General features: G+C 37.8%; 2 protein-coding genes across 5 annotated transcripts in view; one reads left to right on the plus strand and one right to left on the minus strand.

Moving 5' to 3' along the window:
• The first annotated feature begins 826 nt into the window (after window positions 1-826).
• On the plus strand, window positions 827-13,254 carry LOC111865815 (probable cytochrome P450 12a5, mitochondrial). 2 transcript variants are annotated; one of them, XM_023854140.2, is made up of 8 exons: window positions 827-1,204; window positions 3,516-3,741; window positions 4,494-4,687; window positions 6,593-6,794; window positions 10,823-10,988; window positions 11,752-11,970; window positions 12,107-12,310; window positions 12,714-13,254. In XM_023854140.2, the coding sequence occupies exons 1-8, from the start codon at window positions 1,042-1,044 to the stop codon at window positions 12,834-12,836; spliced, it is 1,497 nt and encodes a 498-aa protein (XP_023709908.1). In that variant the 5' UTR covers window positions 827-1,041; the 3' UTR covers window positions 12,837-13,254. The 2 variants fall into 2 exon arrangements, with proteins under 2 accessions (XP_023709908.1, XP_023709909.1); XM_023854141.2 differs by lacking the exon at window positions 11,752-11,970.
• A 2,378-nt stretch (window positions 13,255-15,632) lies between these two features.
• LOC111865816 (broad-complex core protein) overlaps window positions 15,633-20,549 on the minus strand; it is a 168,860-nt gene continuing 163,943 nt past the window's right edge. The window contains exon 6 of one of the 3 annotated variants that reach the window (XM_023854143.2): window positions 15,633-16,197. In XM_023854143.2, coding sequence (XP_023709911.1) covers window positions 15,929-16,197 — 269 coding nt within the window. In that variant the 3' untranslated portion in view covers window positions 15,633-15,928. The remainder of the gene's footprint in view (window positions 16,198-20,549) is intronic. The other 2 variants (XM_023854142.2, XM_023854149.2) reach the window with 2 other exon arrangements.

Genomic DNA, 20,549 nt, shown 5'->3' on the forward strand with positions numbered 1-20,549 from the left:
ACACGGTGCCAAATCCCAGAAGACTGCTTTCTTCATAGTCACCGCCGTGAAAACCTCAAATCTTACAAGCCGAATACTGGTTAGATTCAGAAATTCGGCTTGAATGAAATACCCTGAAGTTCCTAGGTACCTAAGAAACTGAAATTTCTGGCAGTACGTGGCCACACCCAGGAAACTGGCAACCACAACGCAACCGCAATTTCCGAGAAATTGTCGCCGATATCAAGCAGGCAACTGGTTTCCAGGTTAGCAGACGCTCACTGAGGAAACTTATTGTCGCGTTTTACCTGGCGACCTACTCCTGTCCCCTAGGTAAAGCGGCGAATAATTTCATGTGGGTCTCGGATTCAGCGATTATTTATTTGACACACTCTTATCCACACTTACAAGTCCTATTATTATCACTTATCACGACCCCTTAACGTTTCTTCAGCACTCACAATTCTCGGTGAGGCGTCTGCTGATTTGCTCGGTGACTGCTAAAACTCGACTCCTCTCTTCGAAGGTTGGAAATCTACTGCTAATGCTCAACTAACTCCGGTGAATGCTAAACTGCAACTGAAATCCTTATCGTCAAAGTCCGTCTCATTGCGACCGACGGTCGGTCAGTCAGTAAGTCTAGGTGTTGAGCCCTGACTCCAGTTTTCTCCAATGTTAAAAATGGATTTATTATTGTATAAATACATATTAACTACAAAAGCTGCACAACTTTGAAATGATGACTGGAAGTCGAACATCTCGATGACAGGCACCGATTTTCAGGCTTTTTGTTAACATGGTCCGATTTGAGTCAACAAATTTCCCGATGCTGGGTGGATTTTTTTTTTTTTACTCCATGTTATTCGGAAATTATTTACGTCGTCCATTTGTTCACCATGGCTTTAATGACCGTAATGACTACGTCTTTCACAGGGAAAATCTTGCAAGGCCTATGTCACCTTGGTTCCCTCTCAGAAGTTATTACGTATTTATGATATACAGCGTATTATGTATGCTGATGCAGGATAGTCTGGTCAATGCTAGTTTAATTCAGTTGTTAACATGGCCATGTTACGGCATGCCGCGGGGAGTATGAAATATTTTGTGAACGTTAATTCACGTTGTACAAGAAACTGCTCTGCTTCGACAGAAACATTCAGCGACATTCCATCACCACAGGGCATTTGGCCAGTAATTGGACATGCCCATCTCTTTGGACCAACGGGTTGGTTGATGTTATTTCTTAAACTTCGTGTTAGTGAGTGTAATTTATAGCCAACATTACAAAATAAAATTGCATTTCTAAGGCAATGCTATAGTTTACTGCAGAGCATGACAATGTCTTAACAGTGTTTAAATGATGGATATTATGACTGCAAAAACTGACATATTCTATACATCCTATACATTTTTTATTTAGGCTGAGTTCTAATTTATCTACATAACAGTCTGCTAGGGATGTTATATGCAGCCAGGTGTAATACGTATATCTGCAGTTGATATGTGCTTTCACTGTCCAAATGTGTCTATCCATGCCTTCTATCCTATGTACACTCTTCTGTAACCATGTTTCGGCCTCACACGGCTATACTCAAGCGTAGTACTGATCTCTGTTAACAACTTTGTTGCAAACACTACCAATACCAATTGATGCAGTGCCGCAACAAATGTATAGTACACTGTTAGAAACGCAATGTATCTTTGTATCTTGTTAATCCCTGATCGAGGCAGGGCGTTTCAATTTAAGCATCAACAATGCCTTCTGCTGTTGCTGTGATGTAAGAGAAAATCCATCCTGCTTTCTGGTGTTGCTAGGATATGGGGGAAAACACTAATTATCTTCTGCCATTATTTGTATATGGAGGAAAATCCAAAGTCGTCTGCTGCTGCTAGATAAGAGAGAAGACTGATGACAGGGCAAAGATATAAATGGGATGGGACAGAAATTCAGGAGGAAAGCTTGAAGGAAATGATGGTATTAAATGGATACAATTATGGAAAAATGGAGGTGAGGGAGCTGTTTTAACTTGAATGAGAGGAATGGAGGGGGAATGGAATGATGATAGAAAGGAAGATGGAAAATGAAAGTAGAATCTCCCATCAAATTTCATGAGTAATGTAAGCAACCACCATGGATAACAAACAGTTTCTGAAATTGCACTCCAGAGTTTTCTGTAAAGGAACACTACTATATATATATATACTCATAATTCCAGATTCCTGTTCAGTGTTTGCTAGGAACTCTTCCTCTTACATTAAAGTGGCTGCAGCTAATCACTCACTCTATCCCAGTGCCAAACTTAACAAGTTACAGAGCTTTACCTCCATACTCTCTACATGCCTTCATGCCATGGTTTGTAGGGACAAGGCTAGCTTTATCTTCTTACATGATAATTGTCTCCATAACATTGCAAGGGTATCAATAAGTCCACAGCAGCAATGGCCACTCTTTATGTGATCAACCTTATTAAAAGTTGTATAGGCTTCCCTAGGATGGATAATACACTGTATAGGAATACGGAAACTTTTAGGTCAACCAATTTTAATGTGTAAACTTATCTACAGGATTTATGTGTATACAGTGTTTCTTTCCCCTTCTAAAAGCATATTTCCAGTACTCACATGCTCTATTTTAGCCTTGTGGAGTTGAAACATAAAGTGCATTAGCAAATGTGCAACTCTTGACATGTTCACTGGTATGTGTTAATTGTTTGCATGCATGCATGTGTGTGTGTGTGTGTGTGTGTATGACAAGGTCTCTACAGTATGGTGACCATGCAGCTGAGACTTTAGCATGCACCACATTATATAATCTACTGCCAAGTATGTCACAGAGTTTATGACATTATTTTATTCATGCTAATCAGGCACAAAACAAACATGGCCCAAAGTAAATTACATTATAGCGGCCTCTGTAGTCTAGGGGTAACGTTCCCACCTCATGACTCAAGGTACGCGGGTTCAAACCCGGCCGAGGTCGTGGAATTTTTAAGGGCGGAAAAATTCAGGGAACAAGTCCTCCGGGAGGGACTTTAAGCCGTGGGTCCCGTGTCGCAGATTTACAGCACGTAAAAGAACCTCATGTGTCTAGGAGACCTCTGAGCTAAATTTGGCAAAAAGTTTCCTGCCCAAAGTAGTTTCCAATGCCTCCGGTAGATGGGGAAGTATTAGGTACCACTGCCAGAGGAGGGGGACCTCTCTGACAGAAAGGGACTAACTATTAGATACTACTGCCAGTAGAAGGTTGGAACCTCACTGGCAGAAAGGGGCTAATAGTGAGCACCAGTACCGGTAGGGTATGGAGACCGTAGAAATTAAAAGGGGGATGCACATTGGACCAATAACTGGTCTAAGTGCATGGGGAAACCCAACCCCTCTATACTCAATACTCAAATTACATTATATCAAACAAAACTCCTCTAACCTAACCTGTTGCCAAATTCAGATTTGTCAGAAAAAGATAGCTTTATCTTACAGTATGCTCTGCCACTTTTTATGAGCTTTACAGCCTCAATTGCTTCTGTGAACTTGCACAGGTCCATATAAAGCAGAGCGACTAACAGAGGCTGTAATGGACTTAAGTAGACAGCTGGGACCAGTGTTCAAATTGCGACTCAGTGGTGCAGATTCTGTTGTGACTGTGGATGCTGATGACACCAGAACAATGTTTCGTCATGAAGGCCGCCACCCTTTCAGACCTTCATTTCCTGCAGTTCAGCGCTATCGACAGAAGAGATTTGGCAGCATGGGCATAGTTCCAGGGTAAGTAAAGCAGTATGAAGTGCGATGAAGACTGAGGTGTCATTTCTATGTAATTCTTTATCCATAACACAATTACAGCTGAAAATACTGATCCAGTTGTAGTACCATCATGGTCCCATGAGCAATGTACAGGAGCCACTATCTCCATATCTCCACTTCAGAAAGTGGTAGTTATTCAGCTGAACAAGAAATTTCTTGTGTTTGCAGAATTTGAGGATTTGTCGCTATGTACATATAATCTCACCACTGGACCATAACCTGAGCCAGTTGAATCATATATTTACATCATATTTATCTAATGCCAATTTTAATATTATCCTTCAAATATGCCTAGGTCTCCCAAGTGACCAAAATTTTGTACACATTTCTTACTTTCCTACATGTTCATCATGTCCTGCTGATCTTATTCTTCTTGATTTAATCATTCCCTGGTAATATATGATAATTGTGGTGTGTGATCTTTCTCTTCTTTGATGTAAAGAGCCAACTATGTGGTTTATAAACTTCCATAATTATCAAGCACATCAAGTTATACTCACACTCCCCTGTGTTATCTCTAGTACCTGTGTCCATTTCATGTGGAGAGACCTGAACACAAACATCCATCAGTCATGCTACCACCGATCACAGTTCCCAGATTTCAGAATTACACATTTTGCTATGTTACATCACATCATGTCTATTGCATTAGTGTTAATATCTATCACTAAAGTATACGTGTATATCTACAATGGATATTTTTTGTGCTGTAGGAATGGAGAGGAGTGGTACAAGTTCCGTGCAGCTATACTGCCCCTTTTGCATCCTCGTGTTGTCAAGGCCTATGCTGATAGGCATACACAAGTGGCAAGCAGATTTGTGGATTACATTCAAATGAAGATAAATGAAACATCCTCAGAAACTATAAATGATATTTGTCAGGACTTAATGAAATTTAGTATTGAAGGTACATCATCACTATATGACAAGCAATCATTTAACACAGTGCGAACTGGAATGTTTTAAAATGTAAATTTCCAAGTTTTCCAGGCTTCTAATGTTACTGTTCGTGACTGAGCAAAATTGTTGTATTAGAGTTGCAGGCTATACAAAGGCTCTGTTAATGTCTTTAAGAGCAATGTCTCAGGAAATGAATTCATATGCTGTGTAACTGAAAGAACTTTCAGATATAGAGTAAAGTTGTCAGTAGGCTTAATTAAGTACCACACTATGAAAGACATATTAGAGAATGGAGGTATAGTTCCCTGCATTCTTAACCTCATCACTGATGTAGGTGACTGGTCAGCTTCATGTCTGGCCAATTTACTCCTGGGGAAATAGCCCCCACTACTCACAGAATTTGAAGCTGTGTAGATACCAGAGCCTGTCTGGATGCTGAGGAAAAGAGGAAAATCTCCTCTTCCTGTCAGGAATTGAGCCCTGATTCCTTGGTCATCTGGTCTCTAGCCAAGTTGTTATACTGTCTGAGCTGTCCTAGCTCTCCCTTGCAGATATATGTTTTGTATGAAATCTGAGGTATTCACAGCAGTGAAGATAAGATTGTGGTCATTTGGGTTATGACACCATGTAGTCTGATAGCAGTTATAAAACCTACTGACTTCATCCTGAGGGATGAATGCAAAGCAGTGGTGAGGTTTTATCTTAGCATCAGTCCATCCATTCATTTTTTACATATAAAACCACTTGAAGCACTTCAATTCAATTAGGTACTGAGGGCCTGTAATAAAATTTGTTAGGTAAATTTAATCTCATTTGCATTGATCCTGTTAATTCCTGCTTTATAAATAGTCTCAAAATTTGAAAAAAGTATCTCCATTTAGTTCATGCAATAATTAAGGAAATATAACAAAAATAATTTATATTTCTATTTCCTATGATTTTTATAATGTTCATTGGTTCTGGAAAAATATATCTGCTCTTATGACAGATGTATATTTCAGTTGCATCTGTAATATTTCTTCCATAGAACAACTTATATGCTAACAGATATTTGTCAACTTCTATGGAGACAAATATTTGTTTGTGTTCAGCTGTATGCTTACATACAGTAAATGGGACTGATGAATCTGAATACCCTGAAGTTTATAAAATCTTCAGATTAGTGAATGCTGTTATATAATGATAGATAACATTACAATTATAATAGACAATAATGAGTATACGCAGCACAGCGGGCCAAGAAATCATAACGGACAATATTAAGAATCTCCCTACTCAGTTACATAGGTGGCACATCAGCCACCTTGAAGAGAGACAACAGAGGTTATTGACACGAACCGTATGGTTTATGAATTTTAATTTTTAACAAAGTTTTTAAAACTTTAAAACAACTTTAAATATTTCTATAACCAGAAAGGCTGCTGTGACTGATAGATGGAACATTGTGTACTTGGACATTACATGTGTATTTGATCGACAACTGTTGTGATAGTGGTTTCAAAAAAGTGTTTGATGCCTCTGAAGATGATCCAAATGGACCGAAACATGTAAGGCTAGTGAATCATCAAGTGAGATAACTGAAATAGTCACATTGGACGGACTTGTCTATTATAACTGTAACTGTTAGTGTGACGGACCAAAATGAAACAAATCAAATAGATAACATTTATTGTTTAACAACATATAGCTTGATAAATGATAAAACTCCGTCCCAAGTGCAAACAATATGTATTATATGTCTTTGATCTTGCTCTTCTACACTACATGTTTCGGCCTCTAACAGCCATCATCAGGTGTATACTCTTACGTTGCTGCCACACTGAACCCAGTCTAAAACTTAACATTTAAAAACACATTGTTATNAATAACATATAGCTTACTTCAAAAACACTTTTCTTGTCCAAAATTAAAGCCATCTCAGTAACAGTCCCTGGAGTGCAGTTCTCTTCTCTGGCAGCACAAAGCATCAGAGAACAAGATACGCAGAATATTATGAATGCCAGTACAGATTTTATGGAAGGGCTCTATGGGACATTGATTGGGCTCCCTCTATGGAAACTCTATCGAACACGTAGCTATCGAAAACTAGAATCATCTCATGAAGTCATTTACAAGTAAGTAAACTGCAGATGAATCACCACTTAGGTACTTCTGATGAAATTCCATATTTCATTTGTGTTAACTGGACTTCTGTGTCATTACTTACAATATCACTATACCTTAAATAAACTGTGTGGTTATCTGCATTAATGTTTATATTCTTATTAAGCACTATAGTTTAAAAATGTTATTTCTCTGCACTAAATAAGAGAGACTTCAGAGTACACCCAGTGCTTGAGTATTTGGGTACAGGAAGTCTCCATGTTATAAAAAGTCAAAATTTCAGAATTTCATTCATAACCATTTTGTTCTGAGCTCAGTTGCTTACAGCCACAATTTAATAATTGGTGGTTATGTTACTCACCCTGCCTGCAGTGGCCTATTTAACCCATAATTAAGTTGAAGCATAGCATATTTATAATGAATAAAATTAAGCATTAATGAAACAAAGCAGATAATTAATGCAAGTAAATAACAAACAATTTCTTCTTTTGGCTTATTTTGGACTTCACCCATCGTCCAGTATATAAAAGGCAAAAAAAACCACGACGTTTCGGAGACTGGATCTGTCTCCATCTTCAGGTGGATAGGTAAGGTTTAACCTACTCAGTTGGGCCCCTTAGAAAGAGCTAGTCTCAATCACTGGACAAAGCTTGATCTGTAGAAACAACCTATGAACAACCGACAACTGGTTCCATCAGTGGGAGGAAAGAATAAAATCGCAGTAAAAACATGATAGAAAAATTTGTACCAAACATGCACTTGTCAACAATGTAAAGAAACAGAAGTATGGGTTATATTCCATGAATTCAGTTAAAAACGAAAGTAAAAACTGGATAAAGCATGCCTGATCTGCATAGCTAAAGAATCGTGTCACCATGGCGACTTCCGGGAATCAGACTAATCTCCGGAAAAAAACTTGCAGTAGTAGTGGAACCACTAATATTCATGAAATTACATTTTTTGGTTTATTAACCTCTTCATTGATGAGGGGGATCCATATAGGAGAAATATCCAAACTGGGTTGGCTGATCGGATTGGATGAACATGCCATATGAGCTGATTCTTTGTATTTCCTGTATCTACTGTTGCTTTCAATCTCCAAGATCCTAGCTTCATCCCAGCTGACCCTGTGACCTTCTTCATATGCATGCTGAGCCAACCTGGATTTCTCTAGAAGACCCTGCTTAAGATTGTGCTTGTGTTCACGGATTCGAACAGCCAGTGGTCTTCCTGTTTCACCAATGTAGCTTCTGCCACATTGACAGGGAATGCTGTAGACGCACTGTGCCGTGTGTTGAGGATCCCTTTTTGGTTTCGTTCTCACGAGCGAAGATCGTAAAGTGTGTTTAGTTTTGAAGACGGTTCTAATATTGTACTGGTTCCCTATGCGCTTGAACTTCTCAGAGATTCCCTTGACATACGGGATGTACACCGTGCCAAGAGGCTTTTCCTCTTTTTTCTTTTGACGACTACCGCCCTTGGACCTGATAACCGAGTCAATAAAGCCCTGAGAGTAACCACTCAGTTGAAGGTCGCGTTTCAAACTTTTAACCTCCAACACCCGGTCTTGCCGGTCTTGGCATATAGTGGTAGCTCTATCATGAAGGCTATGAACAATTCCTCTTTTGACATGCGGAGGGTGATTGGAATTGAAATTAAGATATCTGCCAGTGTGGGTGGGTTTTCTGTGAACTTTCGTGGTCAGAGCCGTCCCTTTCTTCATGACCAAAACATCCAAGAAGGGGATCGTTCCCTCCGATTCTATTTCCATGGTGAACTGGATAGCCGGTCTCAGACTGTTGAGGTGTGTAAGGAAGTTCTGTATCCCCTCTGCACCATGCGGCCAGATCACAAATGTGTCGTCCACATATCGGAGCCACAACGACGGTTTGTCCTGCGCTGAGTCGATAGCCAGTTGTTCAAAATGTTCCATGTAGATGTTGCTAACAACGGGAGAAAGGGAGCTACCCATTGCCATGCCATCCTTCTGCTGGTAGAATCCGTCGTCCCCTTGAAAGTAGGTGGTCCTCAGGCAGACATCCAGCAGTTCCATGATGGCTTCCACCTTCAGGACAGACCGTTCTGCCAACGTGTTATCGTTACTCAGCCTGCTTCTGATGACCTGAAGGGCTTCGTCGACTGGTACGTTGGTGAAAAGACTAACCACATCAAAACTGGCGAGCATATCATGTCTACGGAGATTAACAGACTTTAACAGTTCTATGAAATGTCCGGAATTCTTCACGAAGGAACCAGATCTGCCGGCCAAAGGGCTCAGTATTTTTTGTAGGAAGGCAGCCAAGGCGTAGCACGGGGAGCCAATTGAACTCACTATGGGTCTCAGTGGAATGCCTGGTTTGTGGATCTTGGGGAGACCATATAGGTGTGGGGGCTTGCTGTGGTATGGGGTAAGCTTTCGCTTTACCTCGGCCGGAAGGACAGTTTTGTATTGGGCAAGGATTTGCTGAACTCTTCTCTCAACACTGGCTGTCGGATCTTTTGCCAGGGGCTCATAAACTCCAGATTTCAGCAGGGTGTTAATTTTGTCCCTGTATTTTATTTCGTCTAGCACTACAGTGCAGTTGCCTTTGTCTGCTGGCAGGATTCTGATATCTTTGTTGAGCCTCAGGGACTTCACGGCTTTCAACTCCTCCTTGCTTATGTTGGAGGTGGGTGACTTGGACTTCTGCAACATAGACCTGACCTTCCATCTGAATTCCATTCCTAAAATGTGTGGGAGTTTTGTAATCACCGATTCAACAGCACATGCCATGTCTAAGTTGAAATGTGGATTTACTATGGAAAAATTCAAGCCCTTCCTAAGGACTGACTCCTCATGGTCTGTAAGACTAGCTCTTTCTAAGGGGCCCAACTGAGTAGGTTAAACCTTCCCTATCCACCTGAAGACGGAGACAGATCCAGTCTCCGAAACGTCGTGGTTTTTTTTGTCTTTTATATACCGGACGATGGGTGAAGTCCAAAATAAGCCAAAAGAAGTACAGTATACACCATCGTCAGAATCCTTTCAAGCCAAACAATTTCTTGTTTACTACTACTTACCTATATGCTGGTGATGCTTCTCACCTATGATTAGGGTCCCTTTGTAGCTCACTCTTCTCATTGCTCTTGCTTCAAAGTAGCATGATGAAATGAGAACACCTGATGTAAAACATGAAACCAAGGTATGCTCTGGCCACCAAAATAATTTCCTTAGAACAGTGACTAATTCATATGCATGAACAGGCATTTCCAAGACCAAATTATTAAAATACCAGCTGATCTATTTGGCATGGTCCAGGAATAATGCACACCTGTAATTAGGCATAGTTATTATGTTGAAAGAGTTGAAAAGATATTATGTTGACCTTAGTGATATTAATATGAGGTAATAGGATTGTAAGTACATTAACTAATCATTAAAACCTTGCTTTTTGCAAATTTTTAAAAACTGCCATTCACTTTGATAAAATTTAAAATTTAAATATCTCAACAACTATAGTGAAGGTTTTGATTTTCTTTCTTTGGTTTTTCTTTCAAAGCTCTGTCAAATGCAAGAAACCATAATACACATGAATGGTTCTCAAGCAGTAAGCAAAAAACTGCCTTCCTGTGGTTTGCCAGATTTGGTTTAATAGGTGCAATTATGTGAAGATGTCTGAAGAACCAACAAACAAACACATATACAGATTAATGCAGATGACAGCTACATTTGTTTATACAGATGTTCAAAGTACAACGTTTGTATAACCTGAAAAATTGCATAGATATGAGTATAAACCATGGCTGATATGAAGATCAGTAAAATATGTTCTGTTCTATGAAACCATGATTAATCTTCAACCATCATTGTGGTGGTTTACTTTTTCCCTTAATTTTTTAATTTAGAACAAATTATGCTATATTATATTATATGCTTTTGGCTTTCTAATTTTAATTCAAGACTGCTGAGGGTGCAATATACTTTTCAAACAGGTTATATGAATGTGCTATTAACATGTACTGGCTTTTAGTTCCAAGAATTTCATGTCATATGTTACAGGGTTTTAGAGAGCAGACTTCAAGGAATGAAGTGCAGATACATGGATAGTCCTGAGCAAATTGCATCAGCACATCCTTTTTTAGCTGCTATATTTAACAATCCAACACTGGAATGGAAGGATATCGTCATGCTGGGGATGGAGACCTTCCTTGGTGGAATTGATGCCGTTAGTGAAGTTAAATTTACAAAAGTCCTTGTAAAACAAATCTTTATTACTGTCTTATGTAGGATAACCAAGGGAAAGTGAGCAAAAAATGTTATAGACAAAGGAGATGATATAAACTTTTTAATATGCATATAACTTGGAGAGCCGAAAATTTGGAAAACACTTTACAGAGTGAGGGCTCCAAAATAGAACAACATAAATATTATGCCCATTCTGTGAATATTCTGAAGAGAAACTCTGCATAAATTGAGGAAATACACATAACATGGTAATGTGCAAAAGCTTTATGCATTCTTCCAGGGAGTCCATTAAAAAAAGGTTTGGCATTCTCCTTGAGGGAAGACTCCTTTCCACAATTGACTTAAACTATGTTCATGCCATTTAAATTAATTGCATCCTAACACTGTCACATCAGCTAATCACTTTTACATTTTTATAACTTTCTTTCTCTCTCAGTTTTCTATTCCTCTTCTTTTTTAATATTTTCTTTTAAATGCAAATCATACATTATGCTTTGGTACATTAAGCACACTTGAGGACATTTATTTTACTACATTCTACAGCAGTAGATGTGGCAGTGGGTTTATGTCTGTGTCTACAGGGGATTTTGTGAGTTATTGATCCAACAGTTCCACACATATAAGGCTCTCTACAGACTGTATCTTTGTTTTGTTTGTCATTTATGTGTAACCTAACATGAACTTCTTTCATGTAGTAGGCTAAAAAATATAAGCATAATGTATATCATACCATCTATCAACAGACAGCCACCACAATGGCCATGACATTTCACTACCTGGCAGCTAATCCTGAAATTCAGCAGCAAGCATATGAAAAGGTTTTAAGACAAGACTCATCCCAGGAGATGTCCTTTCTACGAGCCTGCATCAAGGAGACACTCCGACTTTCTTCCACTGCTGGTGCTAATAGCCGCTTCTTGGCGAAAGATGCAAATATTGGAGGCTATCTTGTACCTGCTGGAGTTAGTTGCTACATTTTTACCTATATTATGTATAAAGGAATGATTTTTTTTAATATATATAAATGAAAGTGTAGAAAAATACAGTTTTTGCCATGATTTTATCTAACTCTGAAACCTTTTGGTTCTGCTATTCCAGACACTGGTGTATGCATTCAATTCTGTAACTTCATTAGATGAAAAATACTTTGTTGAACCATTAAAGTATCTGCCAGAGCGCTGGCTACGAGAATCTTCAACAAGCAAAGGTCATCCTTTTGCATCTCTGCCATTTGGCTATGGTCCCAGAATGTGCCCTGGACAACGCTTGGCGGAACAAGAAATGGTGATATTACTAGCAGAGGTATGTCATTTCATTTTTGCATACATCTTAGTTATAATGTGGATGTGGTTAAACATTTAAAGTACAGTAGTTACTGTATTTACCATTCACTTTAACTGTGCACTTTCTTCACACGTATTCAATGTTTCAGAATAAACAACAACTATTTCCCTAACCAACTTGTAATATGCAGATGTAGTAAACATGTTGTATGGTAGGAAATGAATATTTAAATCTTGTTCAGAAGAAATTTGCACTTCACTGGTTAAATATGTTTCAAACAGGCAGTACCATTGAAGATGGTTCATAAGCTGATACACTTCTTATATTGAATTTAAAATAATTTCCTGTGATAAGCATAAATTATCAATTACAATTGATTTGCTCAATATCAGCTCTACATGTTATAAACATTCTCAAACAGGTGTTGAGAAAGTATCACCTGGAATCTGCAGACCACACACCAAAGCCAGTAGGGATGGTTTATCGCATGAACCGAGTACCTGACAGGCCCATCAACCTATGCTTCCGGAATCGAAGAGTATAGAAGAGGCACTATGAGAAACTACCTTGATTCTGTAGGGTTTGATGTTCTCACAACTGTGTTCATTCCTTCTGGGATGTAATGCTATGTAGACCATTGAAAGTCAAACAACATTTCAGAGGAACATGTCGCCTCCATCTTCAGGGTTGAAGAGTAAGGCAAGCAAGAAACCAGCATGAGGCAGCCAGTAAGCAGAGCTCTGAATTATCAGTTGACTTTCAACAGATTACACAACATTATATCACAGAAAATAGAACTCTTCTTAACTTGATTCTTTTTAGACAGCTTACCTATGAACTGTTGCTCAATGGAATATTTAAAGTGATATCCTTCTGTTTCATGATGATGTGTATGAAGTTTTTTCTTTCTTGCTAGTGGGGTGGGACTAAGTCCCTTGTACTGCGGCCACTTCTGGCCTACTGTACCAGCCCCGGATGTCAGGTAAGGGTGATTGTGGAGAAATTGGTGGAATGAAGATTGGGAAGGGAAACTGAAGTACTCGGAGAAAACCTGTCCCAGTGCCACTGTGTCCACCACAAATCCCACTTGACCAGACCCGGGATCGAACCTGGGTCGCCACAGTGGGAAGCCAGCGACTAACCTCTTGAGCTATGGCGTGGCCTATGTGTATGAAGTTAAAAGAGTTTAATTCATCTGTTTGCACAAAGTACTTGAAATGTGTGTATCATTGTTAAAACCTATTTTTAGTATTATGTTAGAATATATCTTATGCTGCATATCTACTTTTGTACCATCCCTATATTGTCTTTTTACTTTTTTTATCAAATACACAATATTTGAAATAATATCATGTTATATGTTCTCTTACACATCAATGAACAAGATTAACTTTGATTTTATTATTTATAAATAGTGTAACAGTCACTGAGAATTCAGTAGGAAGTCTCACTGTTTGTTATGTAAGCTTCTGTACTATTAACTTTCCCTACTTTCTCTTGTATGCCTTTCCAGTACTACATATTATCAAATGATGCATCAAGATAGATGTTTAATGCCATCTCACATATACATATAACATGCACAAATAGTCAGTCATAAGCCATCTGCTTTGTATGATATACTATACTGCACATATCCATATCAGAACTCATAGAACAGACATAATACACTGAAATGAAAGACCACTTGCTGATTTGTGACCTACTGTATAATTCACATTCAAGCAATGCATTAACACCCAATAGTTACGCATGTTACGCGATTAGAGCCCTAAAATCTTACATGTCTCAGGGTACATTAAGAATGATTTACTTTTCTTACTTCCATTCAATTATGACCTATGGTTTGGTTATTTTGGGTAATTCCCCTTATAGTATACATATCTTTGGGTTACAAAAAAGGGCAATTAGAATTATAATGAAGTCTGGGAACAGAGATTCATGTAGGGAATTGTTCAGGGAACTGGAAATTTTACCCCTTCAATCTGAGTATATATTTTCTCTTGCAATGTTCGTGGTTAATAATAAAGATCAATTTAAGTTAAATTCTGAGTTATATAATAGGAATACAAGATATAATAATAAATTCCATTATCCTACATGTAAGTTGACTGTTTTTCAGAAAGGAGTGTATTACCATGATATTAAGGTTTTTAATTGGCTTCCTCCTAATATAAGGAACCTGGCTCAAGATGTTAAACATTTTAAAATTGTTTTAAGAAGATTTTTGTTGATGAACTCGTTTTATTCCTTGGAAGAATACTTTGATTGTAAATTTGACTCCAATAATTGTGATCTATTATGGTACTGAATAATGTAATGAGTCTTATATTGTTATTTCTATGTAGTGTTATTTGTACTATCAATGACTAATTCCTTATCCTATATGTAATGGATTTATGGAATGTAAATAAATGAGATGAGATATGAATATTTGTGTAATTCACGGTAAATCTGGGCAATGGTTTAAACAAAATTTTAATGATAGAAAGCAAACAGTAAAAATTAAATTTCCAAATTCAAACTATAACACATATTCAAGTAAAACATGAAGTTTCTCATTCAGTACTTGACCTCCTTTTTCTCATATATATCAGTAATCTACTCTCAGCTATCAGTTATGAGACCAAATTATATTCTTTGCTGATGATACTAGTACTATCATTTATAATCCTGAAAGTGACTACTTTCACAATTGCATTAATAATTTTTCTACTGGGTTGAACAGATAGTTAAAAGACAGTAAATTTACATTAACTTTTGACAAAATAAACTTCATGAAGAGTACTATCTTCTTTAACAAGTAGTACTATCATCAGGAAAGGCATATACACATGCAAGTAGCTGGCTACTTCTAACACTTAACCAGATGAAACATGGTGTCATATCTTCGAGTGAGGCACTCAGTTCTTTCCACACATTAGGCACCTAATGATAATTAAGCCAGCCAATCTGAACACGTTACCCTTCTAATTTCTATGAACGCCAAGATTATAAATTTTATACCCAGTAGGGATTTGTATGTTGTGTTGAATACAGAAACTAATTATTATCTCTGTGAAGTGGAAAAATGAATATCTAGGAGGAAACCCTAGAGAAAAGAAAATTATTGTGAAGACTTGCTCATTCAAGAAGAAAAACAATTATTTATAAGAACAAAGGATCTACTCCTCTGTAAATAGTAACTGCAAGGACAACAAAAGCAGTTGGAAAAAGTGAATGCATGGTGAAAACATGCAGGGACTTTTAAAATGCAGAAAATTGTGGAGAAGTTTCAATGCCCCCAAATTTTCAACATGCAAAAAAGAAAACGTTAGATTACTTCAAAAAGTGTGTTGCGTCTAGAAAATATTCAGAATATTATGAACTAAAAGAAGTTTCAACTTTGCACACTTCCCATCTTTGTAAAGAATGAAATTGTATTTCAGAGAAGGAAAGAAACTTTCAATTTATCTTATATTTACAGATCAATTCTTACACACATCACAGTTTAATTGTAATTCAGTATAAAAATGGTTCTGTTTCCAGCCTGACAGAGAACAAGGCTTAGAAACTATTACAAGAACAAGGTTCAACATATAACTCAAATAAAAAAGTCTTTTACTGCCATGGTTGCACGGGCACTTTCAGTTAATTTCACTCTCTGGTACCATGTGTAATCTCATACTTAAACTGTTCTGAGGGAGATGATTTTTTGCGGTGTTGTTGGTAGACATGTACACGCAGACAGCTGCGGTTCTTCACCTGCTTACCACACTGCAAACATGAAAAAGGTCCTTGATCCACACTGTGGACATCACGGATATGAACTTTGAGGTTGAACTTGTTGACAAAAACACGAGGACATAATGGGCACTTTGTGCATGGGCTCAGTAGACCACTGACACTCCCTGCAGACAACCAGCCTGAAACAACATAGACACACACATCACACTATTTCACACAAAATGAGTAATCGTTTTCCTTCTAAGGCACTTAAGATCTTCTCATTTTACGTTCATCCAAAGTCCCTTTCTTGCAAAATATAATCTGGTTATTTCAAAATTTGATGATGATAAAAAACAGTGATGATAATAAGACTCTCAACCTTAGTTAGAAAATTATACATAATCTAAATAAAAAATTATTACCAACTACATTTCCTTAAAAGGAAACTAGAAATCCAATATGAAGATGTGATGTTTGGATCAAATTATGACTAACAGAACAGTACAGTGTGTTCTAACTTCATGTTCTGTGTAGTTTGCAGCACACACATTGTGCAAGAAGCTGGGAAAGTATGCCTGGGTTAATATAGACGTTCAGTGAGCATACATAAAAATCAAATCAGACTTCCTGAATCCAGAAGCATGGTACCACAGGGACTGCACTTAAAAAATGGTGCTACTTGTTTACAGATTTGGTGCTCTTGAATTTCATCTCATGTTTCTTAAATGTATGACTCAAATGCTGAAGGTTTGGTTGTCATAAAAAATAAACATCCAAGCAACAGCATACATGTAACTGAGATATATTTTGAAATATGTATATTGTTAAATTAAATGAACAAGTAAAATGAACAATGCTAATTGTAGACTATCTAAGAGATTTAAAAATAACATTTTAATCATATACCACGCAATTTTTCATATTTGTTTTGGATAATATAGCTCCCTCTACTTCATTCTGAAACACCAAAACATATTCTATTACATCAGAAGCCATGTTTTCTTATATAATTTCCACCAGATTATCTTATTACTCACTCATCTCCGCCTTTAAGGCAACCTGAAACTGTTCACAATCTCTCTTTAATTTAAAATAACATCAAAATCGCATAAATTGCCATATGTTTCGGTCCTACTTGGCCATCTTCAGGCAGAAACTATTGCCCTACACTAGATTGTAAGCCCATATATTTCCATCCTGTTGCATATTGTTGTTCACACCAAAACGTGTTTGTTTGAGAATAAAGCCCTCTCCATTCCACATTAGTTTCCCTTTGCAGCATCCATGTTTGTGCCCCCTCCATATGTATATTCTCACTAGTTTCTTAACATATTCTAGTGTGAAAAACGATTTGCAACAGCACGGAAATATATTGACTTACAATCTTGTACACTGTGACGGTTTCAAAAGGTGAACAATTGCTAGTAGATGGCCAAGCAGGGCCGAAACATGTAGCAATTGATGTGATTTTGATGTTATATTAATCATAGAGAGATTGTAAACAGTTTTAACTTCCATTAAAGACAGAGGTGAGTAAGTGAGTGAGTCTTATATAAATCTGACAGATACATATGATTTTATATTCATCTTACCAATTGGCAATTTTTTAACTCATGATAAGATAAACTAATAAGAGAGTTCAAATGTCTGCAACGTGATCATGTGCTATTCACTGTGGTGGTTTCCACAGAAAATGTGCACTGCCAATAACAAAAATTGGTCATGCATGAACAGCAAAAGAAAATAAGCAATATCAGTTGTTTAAAACACATACATTATCACAGAGTCATGAAGCTGCATCTATTGTTCTACCATCTTGTGCATAATCTATTCTTAAATATGCAACATCACTTTTAATATATGTTTATTTGAAGATTATTATTTTGTTTGGGTTTTATTTAATAATGCTTTCAATAGCTGAACTAAATAGCGTTGAATGGATGGATGACAGAAGAAAGATAATTTGGAAAGTATCTGGAAGGAAGTGATCAAGGCCTAATCAAGTACTATCCTGGAATTTGTCCAAAGGTACTGAAGAAAGCCATGAAAACCATATGTCATGGTGGCTGATGTTCCAGCCAAGATTCAAACCAAGCAGCTCCAAAATATGAATCAAGACTAATGCCGCTACCCATTCAGTACTCCTGGGAGAGAACTCTCTCACCTCTCATATTACAAAATTAAGGTCATATAAAATCTAGTATTGATATCAGTTCTCAGTTCTACATATGAACAGTTCCCTCAGTCATTAATGTTTCAATGTCCCAAATTGAGTTCAGTGTTACTGCCATGTTAAAAAAACTGGAGCTCAATACCAAATTAAGGCAATTATTTGAGGCAATTACCATAGGGGCGGGGGAGAGCTTGTGCATGCAAGGTAGCATCACATGACTCATTGCCTTGTAAACCATTACACAACTGATCATCTAGTGTTTGTTCTTGTCTCTGCAGAGTGAGTTATGATGTGTCCTGCAGTTGATAATCCCACCAGCTGTCATTTGCGCTGTTATCTGCTTTCTTCATGCTAAAAATATGAGCGATGCAGAAATCCATCATGAATTATGTGCGGTGAAGATGAAGAGCAAGGAGGTCAGCCATCTGTAGTGAGTGATGATCTTGTTCAAATGTTGGCCTGAAAGATGACTTCACAATTTCAGAACTTTTGTGTGAATTTTCACAAATTTCACACACTGTTGTATACAAAATTATCATAGTTAGGCTAGGCTATCTCAAGTTTGGCATAAGTTTTTTTCTCAAAATGCTCATGGGTGCACATGAAACACAGAGAATGCCTTTGGCTTTGGCTTTTTAGAGTGATACCTCAAAGATGGTGATGAATTTCTCAGTCACATCATATGAATAACAGGTGATGCAACTTGGGTTTCATTTGTGAATGTTCAAACCAAAAAGCAGTCAAAGCAGTTGATGCACACACATTCCTCAAACAAGCCGTAAATGTTTAAACAAACACTGTCTGTCTGCTGGAATACTGAAGGCAACTGTTTTCTGGGACAGCAAAGGCATGCTGTTGGTAGAGTTCATGCAAAAAGGGACCAAAATAAAACACTAAGAAAACTGCATAGGGCCATCCAGAACAAAAGGCGTGAAATGTTAACATCCAGTGTAGTGCTCCTCCACAAAAATGTGAATCTGCATACAGCTGCTCGCACTTGAGCACTGCTAGAGCATTACAACTGCGAGTTGTTTGACCACCCTCCTTACAGCCCTGATCTTGTCCCAAGCGACTACCACCTGTTTACTTGCACCTACCTGAAGAACTGGTTGGGATCACACCACTTCGACAATAATGAGGAGTCAATGGAAGGTGTCAAAATGTGGCTGAACCCACATGCAGTGGACTTCTTTGACCCAGACATACAAAAACTTACTCCCCAGTACAAGTGCCCCAATACTGGCAGTGGCTACATTGAGAATTAGCTGAAGAAGTATACATTTTTTAAATAATAAGATATTTTCTCATTGCTTGTTTTGTTAACAGCTCACCGAAGTTTACTTTGCAAATACCCCTTGTACGTTCTGTATGGTCTCACAGCCATTCATGCAGGTTACACAATCTTCTTATAATGGCAGGCCATGGGGAGAAGAGAAAATAACATGGAAAGAACACATAACACACCTGTAGGCCAATACATAACCACAACATCAATGTAAGAGCACAAGAAGAATCCCACGAGAAACAAGAACATACATTGGTGAACACGGCATTAAAGTCTGACAACACAAAACAAAAGGGACAGGACAGTATAAAGCAAAAGGAGAATATACACACACACACACACACTTATACATACCTTTTACACATAACTCAATTTTAATTTCAATTAGAATACATTTAATACACTTTATAACATAAGGGCACTACATAAACAACATACTCCGAATGTGTAAACACTGGCCAGTGTGGGAAGGTACAGCAGCTAGGAAGAAAGGTAATTGTAAAAGCTCTGTGTACCTGATGATGGCTGCAATTGGCCTGAACATGCAGTACATGCAAATGCATGGTGTACTTTACCACAAGTGTGTTGACTGAATACTAATAATAAACACTCCCTTTCATAAAATGTGTTGCTGCAATATCATATTTCTAATCTATGTTGAAGTTTTACCTTCTACATGCTGTACAATCTACCTTAATAAAAATTTCAGTTTTATAAAATCTCATATTACACAAAATTTCAAACTTTCTCACAAGTTTGCAGGGTAGGAAATTAAAAAGCAAGGAGGTAGGGTTCCCTATAGTGGCATGCGTTGTTATGAAGTTCCATGCAAATTGGTCAGTTTATCCAAACGTTATTAGAGGAGAACAGCAGCATGGGTATGTTCATACCATTTGTCCATCTTGTTGTTGTTGTTATTGGAGAGGGTGGGTTTCCCCATGCACTTAGTCCAGATATTGGTCCATTGTGTGTCCCCCTATGATATTCTACCAGTCTCTATTCCCTACCGGTACTGGTGCGCGCCATCAGTCCCGACTCAGCCAGCGAGTTTGGACTCTACTGGCTCAGCAGCTCAGCGGTATCTCGATGCT

This window comes from Cryptotermes secundus, unplaced genomic scaffold (assembly GCF_002891405.2).
Source record: "Cryptotermes secundus unplaced genomic scaffold, Csec_1.0 scaffold901, whole genome shotgun sequence".
NCBI lineage: Eukaryota > Metazoa > Arthropoda > Insecta > Blattodea > Kalotermitidae > Cryptotermes > Cryptotermes secundus.

Bases quoted from the DNA above. Each gene is read 5' to 3' on its own strand.
- LOC111865815 (XM_023854140.2), top strand. From the start codon at position 1,042: ATGGCCATGTTACGGCATGCCGCGGGGAGTATGAAATATTTTGTGAAC. The intron at 3,742-4,493 runs GTAAGTAAAGCA...TTTGTGCTGTAG, and splicing joins AGCATGGGCATAGTTCCAGG to GAATGGAGAGGAGTGGTACA. The intron at 4,688-6,592 runs GTACATCATCAC...CCAAAATTAAAG, and splicing joins AATGAAATTTAGTATTGAAG to CCATCTCAGTAACAGTCCCT.